Source organism: Trichosurus vulpecula, chromosome 2 (genome assembly GCF_011100635.1).
Source record: "Trichosurus vulpecula isolate mTriVul1 chromosome 2, mTriVul1.pri, whole genome shotgun sequence".
NCBI classification, from domain to species: Eukaryota; Metazoa; Chordata; class Mammalia; order Diprotodontia; family Phalangeridae; genus Trichosurus; species Trichosurus vulpecula.
The window spans coordinates 124,187,834-124,204,301 of record NC_050574.1 but is presented as its reverse complement, the minus strand read 5'-3'; the positions used below and the strand labels follow the sequence as shown (position 1 = coordinate 124,204,301).

General features: G+C 39.6%; 1 protein-coding gene across 4 annotated transcripts in view; it reads right to left on the bottom strand.

The window, feature by feature from the left end:
* Positions 1-16,468, bottom strand: part of FAM168A (family with sequence similarity 168 member A) — a 201,358-nt gene that overhangs the window by 169,106 nt on the left and 15,784 nt on the right. For 2 of the 4 annotated variants that reach the window (XM_036746208.1, XM_036746210.1), the window contains exon 1: positions 2,558-2,621. The exons of the other annotated variants lie outside the window; for them this stretch is intronic. In XM_036746208.1, coding sequence (XP_036602103.1) covers positions 2,558-2,566 — 9 coding nt within the window. In that variant the 5' untranslated portion in view covers positions 2,567-2,621. Of the gene's footprint in view, positions 1-2,557; positions 2,622-16,468 lie in introns of those variants that run through there. 4 annotated transcript variants of the gene reach the window in all.

The following is a 16,468-nucleotide window of genomic DNA, read 5'->3' as shown; positions in this document are numbered from 1 at the left end:
ATCACTTTAGTCTCTGGAGCTTCAGTTTCTTCTTCTATAAAATGGGATAATATTTATATTAACTTTCAGAAATGTTTGAGATGTGTTCTTAGTAAACCTTACAGCACTATAGAAACAGGAGTTATTATTATAATACATTAGTGTTGAAAAGAGCTTTAAAATGTGCAGTGTCAGATTTGAAAGAGACTTTGGGTTGTAAATTATACATTGTTAGGGCTGGGAAAGAACTGAATATTGAGAAGAACAGGCAAGCCAACCTAGCTGAAGCAGCAGGGCACTCTGTGGGAGAGACAAAGAGCAGCATGTGCCAGGCAAGTCAAACCACCACCACCACCATCCTGACCACCATCTCCCCTCAAATCCCAATAGGGAACTCAAGTCCTGGGAATAGCAGTGCCCCTCCCCAAGCCACCAGAACTGCCCCCACAGCCATCCCCACAGGGGAGAAATCATTGTGGAGAACAGGTCCACCTTCCTCATCACCATAAACAACAGCTGCTGCCCAACTGCTACCAACAATGCAGATGCCTAACATTGGCAGCACCCCCCAGACCACTGCGGGTCCTAAATCTAGCCTAACCCTCACGGCCATCATCTGAGAAAGCAATCGTTGTGGCAAAGGAGCCAACCAACCCAACGAACCACTCCCCTCAAAGGATAAGCAATCGGCCTAGCTGAAGCACCAAGGCATCCAGAGAAAAAGACAAGAGGCACCATGTGTCAGGCAAGTCAAACCATGCCCACCACCTTGACCATCACTTCCCCTCATAATCTCATGGAGACAGCCCAGGATCCTGAAACCAAGAACCTTGAGACTAGCAATGATTCTAGGCAAGTGCCCTCAGCCATCATTCTAAGAAGTAACTCATCAAGAGACACAGCCTAGCAACTGTTCCTGCATATGCTACAGCCTCATCTTTTGAAGACCTAGAAAAGAAAGTTCTTTCCACCAATATCTATGGCACTGTCAAATGACTCAACAGCAGAAACTGACAGGACCTAACAGCATTAAGGAGGAGGCATTATTATCTGCTTTGCCACTACACCCTACAGTGGGGAACTTTCCATCCAGCTTGCAGCTGAAATCTCCTACATGAGCTGTCTTCTCCTTTAGAATGGGAGATTCTTGGGAGCAGGGACTGTCCTACCTTTCTATATGTATCCCCAGCACTTAACACAGGGCTTTACACACAGTAAGCACTTAATAAATGCTTTATTCATTCAATATGTAATGTTAGTGCTTATGGGGACATAGATGATCATTTAATTGAACCCCTTCATCTTCAGCAGTGAGGAAACATGACCAAGGAGATGAAATGTTTACTTTAAGGTCAAACAGGAAATTCAGTAGCAGCATGAGGCTTTGAATTGAAGACTGAAGATACTATCCCAGAGCTCATTGCTCCTTAGAGAGTCAGCTCCTACTGGGAAGGGATTCCAACTTGGTGTATAAACTAGCATAAAGACAAGTGGAGGGGGGCAGCTAGATGGCACAGTGAATAGACTCTGCCTCAGTTTCCTCAACTGTAAAATGGGGATCACAGCACCTAGGGTTGTTGTGACGATCAAATGAGTTAGTATTTGTAAAGCATACAGCACAGTCCCTAGCACAGAGGAGGTGCTCTATAAAAGCTTATTCCCTTCCTTGTCCCCCTTCTCTGAGCCTTCTCCTTTAGCTTCCTCCTTTTAACACTGAATATCATGGGCTTCAACTACTTCACTGCGGTGCTGTAAGTGTCCCATGTAACCTTAAGGGGGTCTATAAATGTAAATCATTATGCAAATTATCCTCATAAATGAGCTTGTATACTAAACTGGTGTTGTCCTTGGGTGCATATCTCAAAACCTAGCAAGAAGATCAAGGGCTCACTTGCTGTTGCTTTTTTGATCTCATGACGGTTAATACCTGGAAGAAATGTGGGAGTCAATGTCTTATTTTGTCCATCTCCAGCTGTTCTTATCTTCAGTCGGGAGGCCCCCACTTTTTGGGGAGACTAGCACTATTATTATTATCCTCATTTTACAGATGAGGAAACAACTTCAAAAAGGTTCAAATGAATCACCCAAGGTCATACAGACAGAAAGTGGTAAGCTATCACATAGTTACTAGCTGATGTTGTCAAAGATTTTACCGTGTCTTTTTTTTTGGAGGGGGAAAGGCAAGGCAATTGGGGTTAAGTGACTTGCCCAAGGTCACACAGCTAAGTAAGTGTGTCAAGTGTCTGAGGCTGGATTTGAACTCAAGTCCTCCTGACTCCAGGGCCAGTGCTCTACTCACTGTACCACCTAGCTGCCCCGCTGTTGTCAAAGATTTTAATTGTGTAAATCAAGTCATTGAAAAGTTTATGGTGGGCATGTCATCTATCTTGGGTAAAAGGTTACAAAGCTATCTTAGTGCTTAGCTGAAAAGATAAGGTGGGTCAGGAAAGAATAGTTGGATATGCATGGCTGGGCTAAACATGAAGCAAACTGTGCCAACAATTTACAGAGAGATGATGATGGGGTGGAATAGCAGAGCCTGTCATTGGAGGGACCCAAACCTGGGCTGGATTCTCACCTTTACCATTTACAAGACACATGACCACTGGCAGTCCTTTCCTCTTCTAAACCAGTTTCCTCATCTGTAAAATAAGGAAAATAAAGAGTATCTTCTCTGCCTAAAAGGTTTGCTGTAAGGAAAGTACCTTCTAAGACCAAAGACCTCTATACATCTGAACTACTGTTCTTATCACTTTAGTACTTCAGGGGTCAATGATTTCACCAGTGACTGAGGCTAGAATCCCTCTACTACTTAGTAAAGGAGCCTCTGAGTGCTGATCTGGCCCAAAAAAATCATGACCTTGTAGCAAATCTAGTGGCAAACTTCACCTAATTGAGCTAGATTGCTTACTTCCTGGGTGCCATGCTTTGATAATAATACCCAACATTTATACAATTCTTTAAAGCAAAGTGTTCTACAGATTTAATATAGGCATACCTTGGAGATATTGCAGGTTCAGTTCCAGGCCACAGCAATAATGCAAGTATCACAATAAAGCAAGGTCACATAAATTTTTTTGTTTCCCAGTGCATAGAAAAGTTATGTTTACATTATACTTTAGTCTATTAAGTATGCAATAGTATGTCTAAAAAAAGTACATACCTTAATTAAAAAATACTTCCTTGCTAAAAAAAAAAATGCTCACCATCATCTGAACCTTTAGCAAGTTATAATCTTTTTGCTGTTGGAGGGTCTCAATGCTGATGCCTGCTGACTGATCAGAGGGGTGGCTGCTGAAGGGTGGGGTGGCTATGACAATTTCTTAAAATAAGACAATAATGAAGTTTGCTGCATCGAGTCTTCCTTTCACTTGAATATTTAGAGACCATTGTACAGTTATTAATTAGCCTAATTTCAATATGGTTGTGTCTCAGGGAATAGGGAGGCCCCAGGAGAGGAAGAGAGATGGGGAACTGCAGGTTGGTGGAGCAGTCAGAACACACAAAGCATTTTATCAATTAAGTTTGCTATCTTATATGGGCACGGTTCATGGAGCCCCACCCCAAACAATTACAAGAGGAGCATCGAAGATCAGTGACCAGAGATCAAGATGTATTAACAATGAAGAAACCTGAAATATTGTAAGAATTACCCAAATGTGACACAGAGACACAAAGTGAGCGCATGCTGTTGGAAAAATGGCACCAATCTTGTTGAGACATTTTTCAATTGTGTCTGACTCTTCATGACCATTTGGGGTTTTCTTGGCAGATACTGTAGTGTTTGCCATTTCCTTCTCCCACTCATTTTACAGATGAGGCAAACAAGGTTAAGTGAGTTGCCCAGAGTTCCACAGTTTCTGAGGCTATATTTGAACTCAGAAAGATAGGTCTTCCTGACTCCAGAGCCAGCACAGTTGCCACAAACCTTCAATTTGTAAAAGAAAAATAGGGGAAAAAAAACCCACAATATCTTTAAAGAACAATAAAGTAAAGGCTCAATAAAGCGAAGTATACTGGTATCTCACTTAATCTCACTCAAAAAAAAATAACCCATGCTATCATTATTTTCATTTTACAGATGGAGAAACAGAGGCTGACAGAGGTTAAATGACTTGCTCAGGGTCACAGTGTCTGTGGCAGAGTACGAACCCAAGTCTTCCTGACTTCCAAGCCCAGTACACCACCTCACTGTATAGTTGCTCACTCACCCACTGGGCCCTAAACAATTGGGCACAATAGAAAGAGTCAGAGGACCTGGTCTCAAATCCCTCTGCCCCTTTCTATATGTGTGAAATCTGGACATGTCACTTTTATCTCTCTAGGCCTCATTTCTTCTGTCTGTAAAATGAGGAGGCTGGCCTCTGTGGCAACTTCTAACTCTAAAACTATGATGCTCAGACCCTTTCCAACTGGGTTCTGCTACCTTGGAGAAGTCAGGGTCATCCTCAAACCAAGATGAGACATGAGAGACTTTAGTGGAGATATGGAATGTCTTGTATGACACCTGAAAACCTAGCATTCTAGCTACACCTAATATGCAGCAACATATTTGGATGAAAAATTAACATTTCTAATATACAAATGTAAGCAAAGTTCGAAGTATTTGAATTTACAGAAATCAAACATCAGAATGACTGACAATTTTTCCTATTCCTAAAGTAATACTATCTCCCTATGAGACAGGAAGTGTAAGTATTACTACCACCATTCTAAAGGACAGAAAAATGAGGTCCAGAGATATTAAATGACTTGCCCCATGGTCACACCGCTAAGAACTATTAGAGCCAAAATTCAAAGTCTTCTAACTCTAAATCTAGTCTTCTCTCCACAATGTTATCCTGTTTTGGAAAGAGTATTTCCCCTACCTCTATCCCAACAACCCCAAATCAAACTCTGCCAATCAACACCCTCCCAGTGTTAAAGGACCAGATCTCAACCAGCACTTTATTTGTACCTACTTCTAGCCATTCATATTATTTGTACTTCTGTCCACTTATATACTCATCAGTATTCTAACTATCTGTGTATTTATCTTCTCCCCACAGGGCAATGAGCTCCTCAGGGACGGCATCGGGTCCTGTTAGAGCTTAGCACAATGCCTCAAGCACTTAGCACAGTCCCTGGCACATAGTAATAAGTGCATAATAAGTGCTTGCTGACTTGACTTATTAACGTCTCCCTCAAAGCCAAAAGATTAAGTCCTACACAAAGCAGGAATAGCAGTCCTACACAAAACAAATAATACATATTTGTTTTATTCACAGAATACCAGATTTGTAAGGGAGCTCAGAAAACATACCTGGTGCATTGATCTGATCTACCAAACACAGAGCGACCTCTCAGTGTTCACTGGAAGGCCCCTGTAAGAGGGAGTTCCCTACCCTTAAAGAATCCACTCCATTTGTAGAATTGAATGGAATGTTTTTATATCATGTAGACATGATATAAATCAATAGATTAAAAAGACTTTCCAAATGGCAACGAAACTGAAATCAAGCTATTCATCCTCGAATTTCATAGCAGTCATCATCAGAAGCAGGATTTTCTCTCCAGAAGATCCACTAGTTACCTAGAAACCGCCTGCCAGCCCCAAACTACAGAAAATTGGCTCTGCACCCGGCTAATTACCCAGCTATTCCAAGCAGTTTACACCAGCACAAGCTGGGAGAAAAAAGGCTGTCAGCCAGAATGTGAAAGAAATTAAACACACCAGGAGAGCCCAGGCTCCAAATACCACTGGGCATCTATTTCAATGAGAATAACAGCACAATTTAGGAGGCCCAGCAAAATATACCATTATTAAAACAACCATCCCATTGAAGCCATCTGTAAATAGCTGCATTGTCTCCACTGTCACTGGTCTCATCCCCACTGCAAGAAGGTCTGGGGAAAAGGAGCATTTCTAAGAAAATAGAGTTCAGATTTCCATCATATAGTACTCTTTGTCCTGCATTTGGGGTAGGTGGGTGAGGAGAGGGAGAAAAGAGGGTACAAATTGGAAGGGGATCCACTGTCCAAAGAGGCAAAAATCACTGTTACAACTTTCTACTCTGTTTCTAATTCTCCTCCTAAACTTTGAGCCTCCTAAATTTTGAGGGCAGGGATTTTTGTTGGTCCTTTCAGTTGTGACCAACTCTTGGTGATCCCATTTGGGGCTTTCTTGGCAAAATACTGGAGTGATTTGTCATTTCCTTCTCCGATTCATTTTACAGATGAGGAACTGAAGTAAACAGGGTTAATTAAGTGGCTTGCTCAGGGTCACACAGCTAGTAAATGTCTGAAGCTGAATTTGAACTCATGAAGATGAGTCTTCCTGACTCCAGACTTATCACTCTATCCACTGCGCCACACAGCTGCCCTAGGGCAGGGATTGTGTCATACCCAAACTCTATATCTCACCCAGTATTCAGTACAGTACTCTGCAGTCAGTAGGCACTTTGCTGAATTGAATTAGTCACAGAATTTTAGAGCTAGAAGGGATCTTAAAACCCATCTTATCTAATCCCCACACTGTACAGACAAAGGAAAATGAAATCTAGTGAATGGACCTCAAACACAGGCTCAATATTCTATCTATTCTCACTCATTTTAGATTATCTGTCAATACAGTTTGGGTAACCCTAGGCAAGTGGTTTATAAACTGCAGAGCAGTTACAGATCTACATTGGCAGGCAGGGCCCCCTATACCAATGAAATCACAAGTGTGTACCAAAAAATAAAAGTTATCCCAAAATAAGCGTTTGTTAAGCGAATGAAACTTCCTAACCTCTAAGCTCCACAAAGGCAGGGGTCATGTCTTATCAAAACTTTTATCTCCCCCCTCAAACCTAGCAAGGAAGGAAGGAAGCATCTAATAGGCACCTACTATGTTATGTGCCAAGAACTGTACTAAGCACTTTATAATTTGTTATTGCTGGTCAGTCATTTCAGTCATGTCCAATTCTTCGTGACCCCACTTGGGGCTTTCTTGGCAAAGATACTGGAGTGGTTTGCCATTTCCTTCTCCAGCTCATTTTACAGATGAGAAAACTGAGGCAAAGAGGGTTAAGTGATTTGTCCAGGGTTACACAGCTAGTAAGTAAGTGTCTGAGGAAGTACTTGAACTCAGAAAGATAAGTCTTCCTGATTCCAGGCCCAATGCTCTATCCACTGCACCACCTAGCTGCCCACTTTATAATTACTACCTCATTTAATCCTCACAACAACCTTGTGAGGTAAGTGCTGTTATTATCCTCATTTTACAGTTGAGGAAACTGAGGCAGAGGTGAAGTGACCTGTCCAGGGTCACCCTGCTAGGAAATGTCTGAGGTTGCATCTGAACTCAGGTCTTCCTGACTCCAGTCCCAGCACTCTGTCCACTGCTTTACCCAGCTGAAAAGAGCTGTATAGATAAATAAGTCAATCACTGATTGATGGTGGCAGACCAATGGTCTAAAACTGGCACTAGGTAGGAAAGACAACTGGTGGTCATCCCCTCTCTTACTAAGGGGGTTCTTGGTTAGCAAAATTTCTGGAAAAGTGTAAAACAGTCTAGCAGAAATTAGATTTGGCCAACATTTCTTATCACATATTAAAATAAACTCCAAATAGACGAACAACCTGAATATAAAAGGTCACACCATAAGCAAATTAGAGGAGTAACACAAGAGATGCCTTCCAAAACTAAGGATAAGGGAGAGTTCTTGATGAAACAAGGGCCACAGATGATCATCAAGAACACAGAAGATAAAGTCTATTACATAAAGACTGAAAAGGAACTAGCACCTACTAAATACGTCATGCACTGCGTTAAGTGTTTAAAAATATTATTTCATTTGATCACAACACTGATACACTGTTTATAGACAAAATCAATGCAGTTAGAATTAGAAAGGTAACAATAAACTGGGGGGAAATCTTTGTAGCAAATTGTTATGGGAATTTTTTATTTCCTATATTCCTCCTTTTGGTTAATATTAACCTCACCTGATCAAAACCTGCCCCATGAGGTATAAAAATTTATTCAAAGCATTAAACATTCCTTAGGAAAGAGGGCTGGGCCTGAAGTCAGGAAGACTCATCTTTCTAAATTCAAATCTGGCCTCAGACACTTACCAGCTGTGTGACTCTGAGCAAGTCACTTAACCTTGTCTGCCTCAGTTTCTTCACTTGTAAAATGAGCTGAAGAAGGAAATGGTAAACTACTCTAGTATCTTTGCCAAGAAAACCCCAAATTGGTTCACAAAGAGTCAGATATGACTGAACAACAACAAAAAGATAAGAAACCAGGCGAAGAATCTCAACTGTCCCTGACTCCTTGGTGACATGTAAATCTTCCTCCTCAACCAGCCTATTTGTGAACCTTCCAAACGTAGCTTAATCTGTAACCTGACTTAGTTTACCTATGGAGTTTGTTTGATGAAGTTTGTTTCCTTAGGCGAGATATAAGATTATAACTCTGCTTAAGTTTGTCCAACTTTTATGACACTGAAGGACACATCGGATTATAAATTTATCTTCTCTTTAACTTTTATAGCCTAAAAGGAATGTACAAGACTGCAATAGGTAAAAGAATTATTTCTCTGTCACTCTGATGGAATTTTTCCTATAAGAAGCCTTGTCAGACTATTCATGATTGTTCAGGTTTTCTCTGAAGCCTGAACCTACACTTGAGCATAATAATAAAACTTAGGCTTTTATCCCTCCCATAACACAAAATTTATCAGATAAAGGTCAGATTTCTAAGATCTATAAGGAGTTGATTCAAATTTATCAGAACAAGAGCCACTGCCCAATTGACATAAATGGTCAAAGGATATGAAGAAGCAGTTCTCAAAAGAAAAAAGGCAAGCTATCAACAACCACATGGAAAAAACCCTCCAAAACCACTAATAATTATAGAAATGCAAATTAAAGCAATTTTGAGGTTACACATCAGAGCCATCAAAGAGAATAAAAAAGGAAAATGACAATTGTTGGAAAGGCTACAGTACAGCAGGTACATAAATAACATACTGTTGATAGAGCTATAAATTGTTCAAATTATTCTGGAAAGCAATTTAGAACTATACCCAAAAAGTCATGTCCATACATTTTGAATCAGAAATACTACTAAGTTATAGCTCTAAAAAGATCAATCAAAGAATGGGTTGGTATGTACAAAAATATTTATAGCAGCTCTTTTTGTGGTGACAAACAACTGGAAATTAAAGGGGTGCCCATGGATTGGGGAATGGCTGAACAAATTATGGTATACAAATACAATGGCTACAAGAATTCAGAGAAACCTGAAAGAACTTGTATGAACTGAACAAAACCAGGAAAACAATTTAAAAGAAAACAACTGTGAAAGATTTAAAAATCACGATCAATGCAATGACCGAACCTGACTCTGGATGTCTGATGATGAATCATGCCTCTTTCCTCTTGGCCAAGAAATGATATGGACCAGAGGTATGGAATGATACATACCTTTCAGACTTGGCCCATGTGTTCATTTGTTTTATATTAAACTATACTTATTTGTCACAAGGGTGGGCTTTTATGTTGGGGGTAAGATTTCAGGGAATCAGAAGTAAGAGTGTTAGTAAAAAGGAAGAAAAGAAAGAAAAGAGTAGCAATGGGTCATTAAAGTAAATAGCAGAGCAGAAGAAAGTTCAGAAGGGGACACAAACAAGCAGGACAGGGCTGAGCTACCATGTTAAATTTTAAATACACAAAAAATAAAATACCCAAATTGTACATGGTGAAATTCAAAGCTTCACATGTAGTCTTCTTTTTCTGTTCCTCTTCGTATCAGAAAATGTTAAAGTTTGTTTACGTTAGGTTCACAGTAATAAGAAAATTTAGAAATAAAATAAGGAATTGAACTGGATGATCTCTAAGGTGTCTTCTAGTTCAAATAATCTATGAATCTATAAAATATCTGTTAGTTTTCATAGCATTTGGAGCCCCCTACTAGGTAATGGGATCTCCCCAAAGTGAATACTCGTTCTGAGCATCTAATGCAGAAGAGGAAGACAGCTTAGTGGAAGAAGGCTGGAGAGTCTAAGAAACAGGAAAACTCCTGATCAAACATGGCCTCTGAAAGGACTAGATGACCCTGAGTGAGTGACTTCACCTTCCAGTATCCCAGGCAGCTAACTCTCTAAGACTTGAAAGTGCAGAACAGGTGTTGATGTGCATTGATAGAATTTGGGAGCTCCCAAAGCCAGTAAAACTGAGGTTCAGTCCCACTCTCCTCCAAAAACACAGGTCAGGAGTAACAACGTCAAGAGAGAGTGGATGAAAGAAGATTACAAGATCATGCCACAAAGCATGGGAAGAGGTGAACAAGGAGAAGGAATCTAACCTTCCTTGCCACAAAACAGTTGAAGCCCATGGGGATGCTGAGTCCCTTTCCTCCTTAGTTTTCTAGAGCTCAGAGCTGCTGTCAAAGGGTTAGCACAGTCTAGTCTGTAAATTACTTAGCACCAGCTATAAAGTTTTAGATACAGTAATTTTCTAAGCAAGTATGGAACTTCACAAGTGAGTCGTAAAGGGACCTGGTTCATGTCTGCCCATCCAGGATGTTTCCCAAGAAACATTCAGTCCTCTAATTCAGTATCTATGGCACATTCAACTAAATGTATCATAGTCATCCCTTTCTTCCTAGAGTATGTAGATTAATAGTATAAACCCATCAGAAGAAGAAAGTTTAAGATACTTCTGAAAATAAACCGTTTTCAAACACCCTCAAGCACTTCAGAGGCGCCAATTTATATACAATTGATATGATAATTACAAATCTTTACCAGCCCCTGCATTAAAACAAATTCCCTAAAGCCTTCTATGAAGTAATACTTTGTTAGGTCTCAATCCAATTTATAAAACATTTATTACGTGCCTACTCTTCAAGGGCCTCAGTATGTATCTAAAATACAACTGAACTTCTGTATAAATATTCTATAGTTCAAACTGGCCAAATTTCTTATTAGGAAAAACTGAGATTATTACTTAATTTCATAGGATTTAGAACATAGAGCTAGAAGAACCCTTAGAACAGGAATTCTTAACTTGGGGTCCATGAATTGATTTCAATATTGATGAATGCATTTTAATGTAACTGATTTCCTTTGCAATCCTGTGTATTTTATTTTATGCATTTAAAAATGTTATTCTGAGAAGTGGCCCATAAACTTCACCGAACTGCCTCCAAAGGAGTCCATAACACACACAACAAAAAAAGGTTACAAACCCCTGCCTCAGAGAGAAACAAACTAGTAACAATTCCTCATTTTACACTTGTAAGGCATATGGAGGTTATGAAAGAAAGTGTAGAAATCTACCTTTCTAGGAGTTTACATTCCAGAGAGAAAGCAATACATCCAAGAAAACATTAATTTGTCTAAAGGGGAAAAACAACAAAAAACAAAAACAAAAAAAAAACCTCAGCTTCATGAAACTTCTGGGAAGGGGAAGCCCTGAAAAGCCAAGTTTCCTTGCTAACTGGAGCTTTAATTCCTTAGGCAACAAAAGGTTTTGTTGTTGTTTTAATAACTTTGGATATAAATCTCCCTCAAATATTGTATCTATTCCTGTTTAAATAGAGTCTATTGAACATCAGCCTTAGATTTCTCATCTATAAAATGAAAATTATCCCTCTGCCTACATACAGCAAGGGCTCTTAACTATTTGTGTATCATGGGGACCCACTCTGGCAGTCTAGCGAAGCCAGTGGACCCCTTCTCAGGATCCTGTCTGTTGCCTACATTCATCACTTATCGATTAAAGGTTAGGGAAATTAAAGATGTAATTTTTTCGCATCCAAAGTCACAGAACACCTAAAGTAAAAGTATCCATGAAACCCAGGTTAAGAAATCCTGGCCTCAGAGTTGCAAGAAACAAAAGCAGTAACGTCAAGAGTTTTGTAACCCCTAAAGTGCTCTAAACTATAAGGCATATATTGTAAATTAAGAACATCATCATTAACAAGAGTAATTTTAAAAGTGGAGTAATAATAAAGTACATAAACTTTAGTACAGGGCCCCTGGACCTCTCCCTTGGCCGCCCAGTGGAATTTGGGTGCTTTCTTCATAGGTATAAGCTATGGTAGGGGTGGGGAACCTGCAGCCTGGAGGCCCTCTGGGGGGCCTCAAGGGCTGCCCTTTGACTGAATCCAAACTTCACAGAACAAATCCTTTTATTAAGGGGTTATGGGAAGTTGCCAGACAGCATGGGGTAATGAGAAACATGCGGAATTTGGAGTAAGGAGATCTCCATTCCAGACCTGTGGCTCATACTTACTAAATGTGTTACAATGGGCAAGTGTCTCAACCTCATATAGCCTCGGTTTCCTCATGTCTAAAATGAGGGTAATACCTCACAGGGCTGTTTGAAGCAAGGCATCTAATTTGCTTTTTAAAAATAAGGTTACTAAGCTGTTAGAAGGGGGAATTCTATGGATCTAGTTTACCTAGATTTTACATTTGACAAAGACGCTAATACTCATCTTGTAGAAAACACAGGCAGATGTGGGCTAAACAATAATACAGTTATTATGGATTCAGAAGTGGTTAAATGGCTAGAACAAAGATTAGTCATTAATGGCTCAATATCAACTTGGAAGTTCTCCAGGCAAGAGTCCCGGGATCTACTGCCGCTTGGTTCTATGTTGTTTCATATTTTTATCAATGACTTCGATAAAAGCACAGATTCCCCACTTATCCAATTTGTAAATGACACAGAGTTAGAAGAATGAGTTACCAGACAGAAAGGAAGGCTTCAAAAAGACCCCAACCGGCTAGAATAGTGGGATGAATTTAACACAACGACTTTGGCTTTTTAACTTTATACTTTATTGAGGGAAAGGACTACTGCAGTTTTTATCTTTGCATCCCAAATCCTTGGCATGGAGCCTGGCACATGATGGGTGCCTAGTAAATGCTTTTTGGAAAACAAGTAAAATGTTCACATTTTTTGACTCAGAGATTCTACTACTAGGCATACAAGGAGGTTAATGATAACAAGTAAGTCCCCATATTACACCAAAATATTTATAACAGCCCTTTTTGTGGTAGGAAAGCACTGGAAACAAAGCAGATGCCCATTGACTGGGGAATGGCTAAACAAACTGTGGTATATGAACATAATGAAAAGTACTGTGCTACTGTAAGAAGCAATGAATATGATAAAGAGAGAGAAGCATGGAAAGATCTGCAAGAACTGATGCAAAGTGAAGTAAGGTCAACAAAACAACATACATAATAACTACAATGGAAAGAACCACCACCACAAAAAATAATCAAAGGTGACTATTTCAAAATTACAAAGAGCAAACATGGCCTCCAAAAAGAGATATAAGAAGACACCCCTCACCATTCCTTTACAAAGGTGGGAGGTCCATAAGCATGGAACTTTGCATAAAGTGTAAGATTTTTTCAATGTACTGATTGAATCTAATTGTTTTTTCACTTTTAATTTTTTCTTTTAAAAATATATTCTTTGTTATATGGGATGGCTCTCTGGGAGGAGGATGGATACCGGGGAAAATTCAGGCACTGTAAAAACAAGAGATAGTAATATTTTTTTAAGTACATGGCCATTTAACTGAATTAAGAAGATGAAATTTAATAAGGATAAAGGCAAAGTGCTGGACTTGGATTAAGAAAAACCATTTTCACAAGTATAAGATGAAAGTCACATACATGACTAAAACATAGTTCACTAAAAAAGATCTGTAGGATCTTAGTAGTCAGCAAGTGCACCGTGAGACAGATGTGAGAAATAGTGGCCAAGAAAGTTAACACAATCCTAGGCTGCGTGCATCGATGCACACTTTTCAAGAATAAGGGGGTGACATTCTCTGCCCCGGTCAAACCACACCTGGATTTCTGTGATCAGTTGGGGGTGCCATATTTTAGATAGGATGGCGAAAAGTCTATGAGTTCATGCCATATGAAGCCTTGATGAAGGAGCTAGGAATGATTTGCCTGAAGAAGTGAAGACACAGAGGGGACATGATAGCTAGCTTCAATTACTGGATGAGCTGAAACATGAAAAAGGAATTAGGTACTGTTCAGGTTCAAAAGGAAAGACTAGAAGAAATACACAGAAGACAAAGAGGTACATTTAGGCATAATATCAGCAAAAAACTTAACCAAAAGTTAGGGCTATGCAGAAGCAGAACAGGCTGTCTCAGGAGGTAGTGGGTTCCTTCTCATTATGAGTTCTTCCAGCAAAGTCTATTTGTGTCATAGAGGGAATTTTAACCACCAAGATCCTTTCTAGCTCTGAAATTCTCTGATTCTGACAGAAATAACAAGTTACCGATATTATACATCTTATTCCCCCCCCATACACTGTAGTTCCCACAGCACCTACAACACAGTAGACACTCAAATATTTGCTAAATGAATAAATCAACACATAATAGAAGGCTCTAAGAAAAAGGATCTGAAAGGCCAAGCCAGGAGAGTGACACAATTTGACTGAAGTTAATAACTATCTACACACTATGGATGAAATGTGCTGTCAACTCAACTGAGTTGTGCTGAAACCTCACAAGTAATCCTAAATGTGCTTTGGAAAGATGGCATCAATACAATTAAAGTGCTTCCCTAAATGTCAGTAGGAAAAAGCCAACCTAAAATGTAATTAGCATAAAATAACCTATAAACTTAGACCGTTTGCCTTATGCTGACTTGTGTAGACTAAACTGCATACCATGATCCCCAGAACAAAAGTCATTTTCACAAGACATCTTCAGAGACAGCAGACACCAATTGAATTCAACAAGCAATTTATTAAACATCTATTCCATGTGATACTGTACTGCAGGTAGGATTAGAGATAAAAGGCTTAGATAATTGACAGAGCCTGTACCTTTACTAACAGTCTAGTATCAGGAGTACTGACATACACGATTAACATCGTAAGACAAAGATAAGGCAAAGGGCTCCTTGAAGTTCAAGTACAGATCAGTCATTACTGACAAGGGTCAAGGAAGACGCCATTTAAGAGGTACCATATGAGTTAGGTTTTAAAGGAAGGATAAGAATTCAATACATGTGGAAGGATAGAATACATTTCAAACTTAGGGGACAATGTAACCAAAAGGAGGAAAGGAGAAATATGGGACACGTACAGGTTAGGTAAGTAGCTCAATTTAGGTGTAATGCAGAGTACATGGAAGGAAACAGTACAAAATAAGATAGTCAAGGCAGGGTTTCACAAGACTGTAGAGGACCTCCAGTGAATGTCAAGAAGTTTACTTGGTAAAGAATCTGAACTCTATTTGGTAAACAATCAGAAAATCACTACAGAATTTTAAGCAATAGATTAACATCATCAGATACATACATAAGGAAAATAGATCTGGCGGTATACATAGGCTGGATTGAAAGAAAGAAATGGGATGACCCGATGGAAGGCTACTGCAATGATCTGCCTGCACTGACACAAAATGAGACATACATACTTGCCAGTTCCTACATACAAAAGAAATGTTGGCCCCTCCACTATAGCATTCACTACTGGCACAGCAAATCTCCCTTGGGCAGTGAAGGACTTTCTGTTAATAGGCATGTTTTAATTTTAGTGGAATTAGCAAACCCAGAGATCTGAACAACACATTTCAATCAGATTCTGAAATTGGAAATGATAAAGAGTGTTTTTGTCCTGATCCGTGCAGACCAAACAAAAAGCAAACTATTTTATATATGTGTGTGTATATATACATATATGTGTATATATTGTGTCTGTGGGCACGTATGCATACACACATCTGTTTTTTGTCCCAGAAAATATGCTCTGAAGCTATAAACTGTTAAAATTACAGGATGTCAGCATGGAAAAGAGCCTCAGAAATCTTCTAATCCAATTCCCTCATTTTACAGATGGGTAAACGGAAGCCAAGAAAAGGAATAGACTTGGCCAAGAAGGCAAAGCTAGATCTGGGAGAACCAGGACCTGAACCTAGCTCTTCTGATTTGAAGTTTAACCCTCTCTCCATTTTCTATATTGGATGGTCAGAGTAACAAATCCCATTTCACCGAGTCATTATGAGTAAGTTTGTACACAATTCAAGGGGAAGTCAGTCAATAAGCATTTATTAAGCATCTCCTATGTATCAGGCACTGTGTTACGCAGTGGAGATACAGAGAAAGATAAAAGGTTGTCCCTGCTCCCAAGGAGGTCAAAGTCTAATGGGAAAGACAACATGTAAACAACTAGGTAGACAATATTTAATGAGAATTGTGATGGGGTGGTAGATACGGATGGAGTGAACCTCAAAGGAGCAGAGGTTACTAAGTGATGGTGGTAGAGCATGAGTTCAGAAGTGGCCAGTATTCCAACTCCCCCACATCGACCAGTGAGTCAACAGTTACGAGTACAAACAGTGTTGGAAAGGACAGACAGAGAAACTGTGTCAGAAGGGTGGCAGAAATATCCATAACACTTGGTCTTGGATTTCTGCCCCTTGTATGGCATTTGGAGGTGCCCACAAAGGCCTGTGCCAGAGCTTACA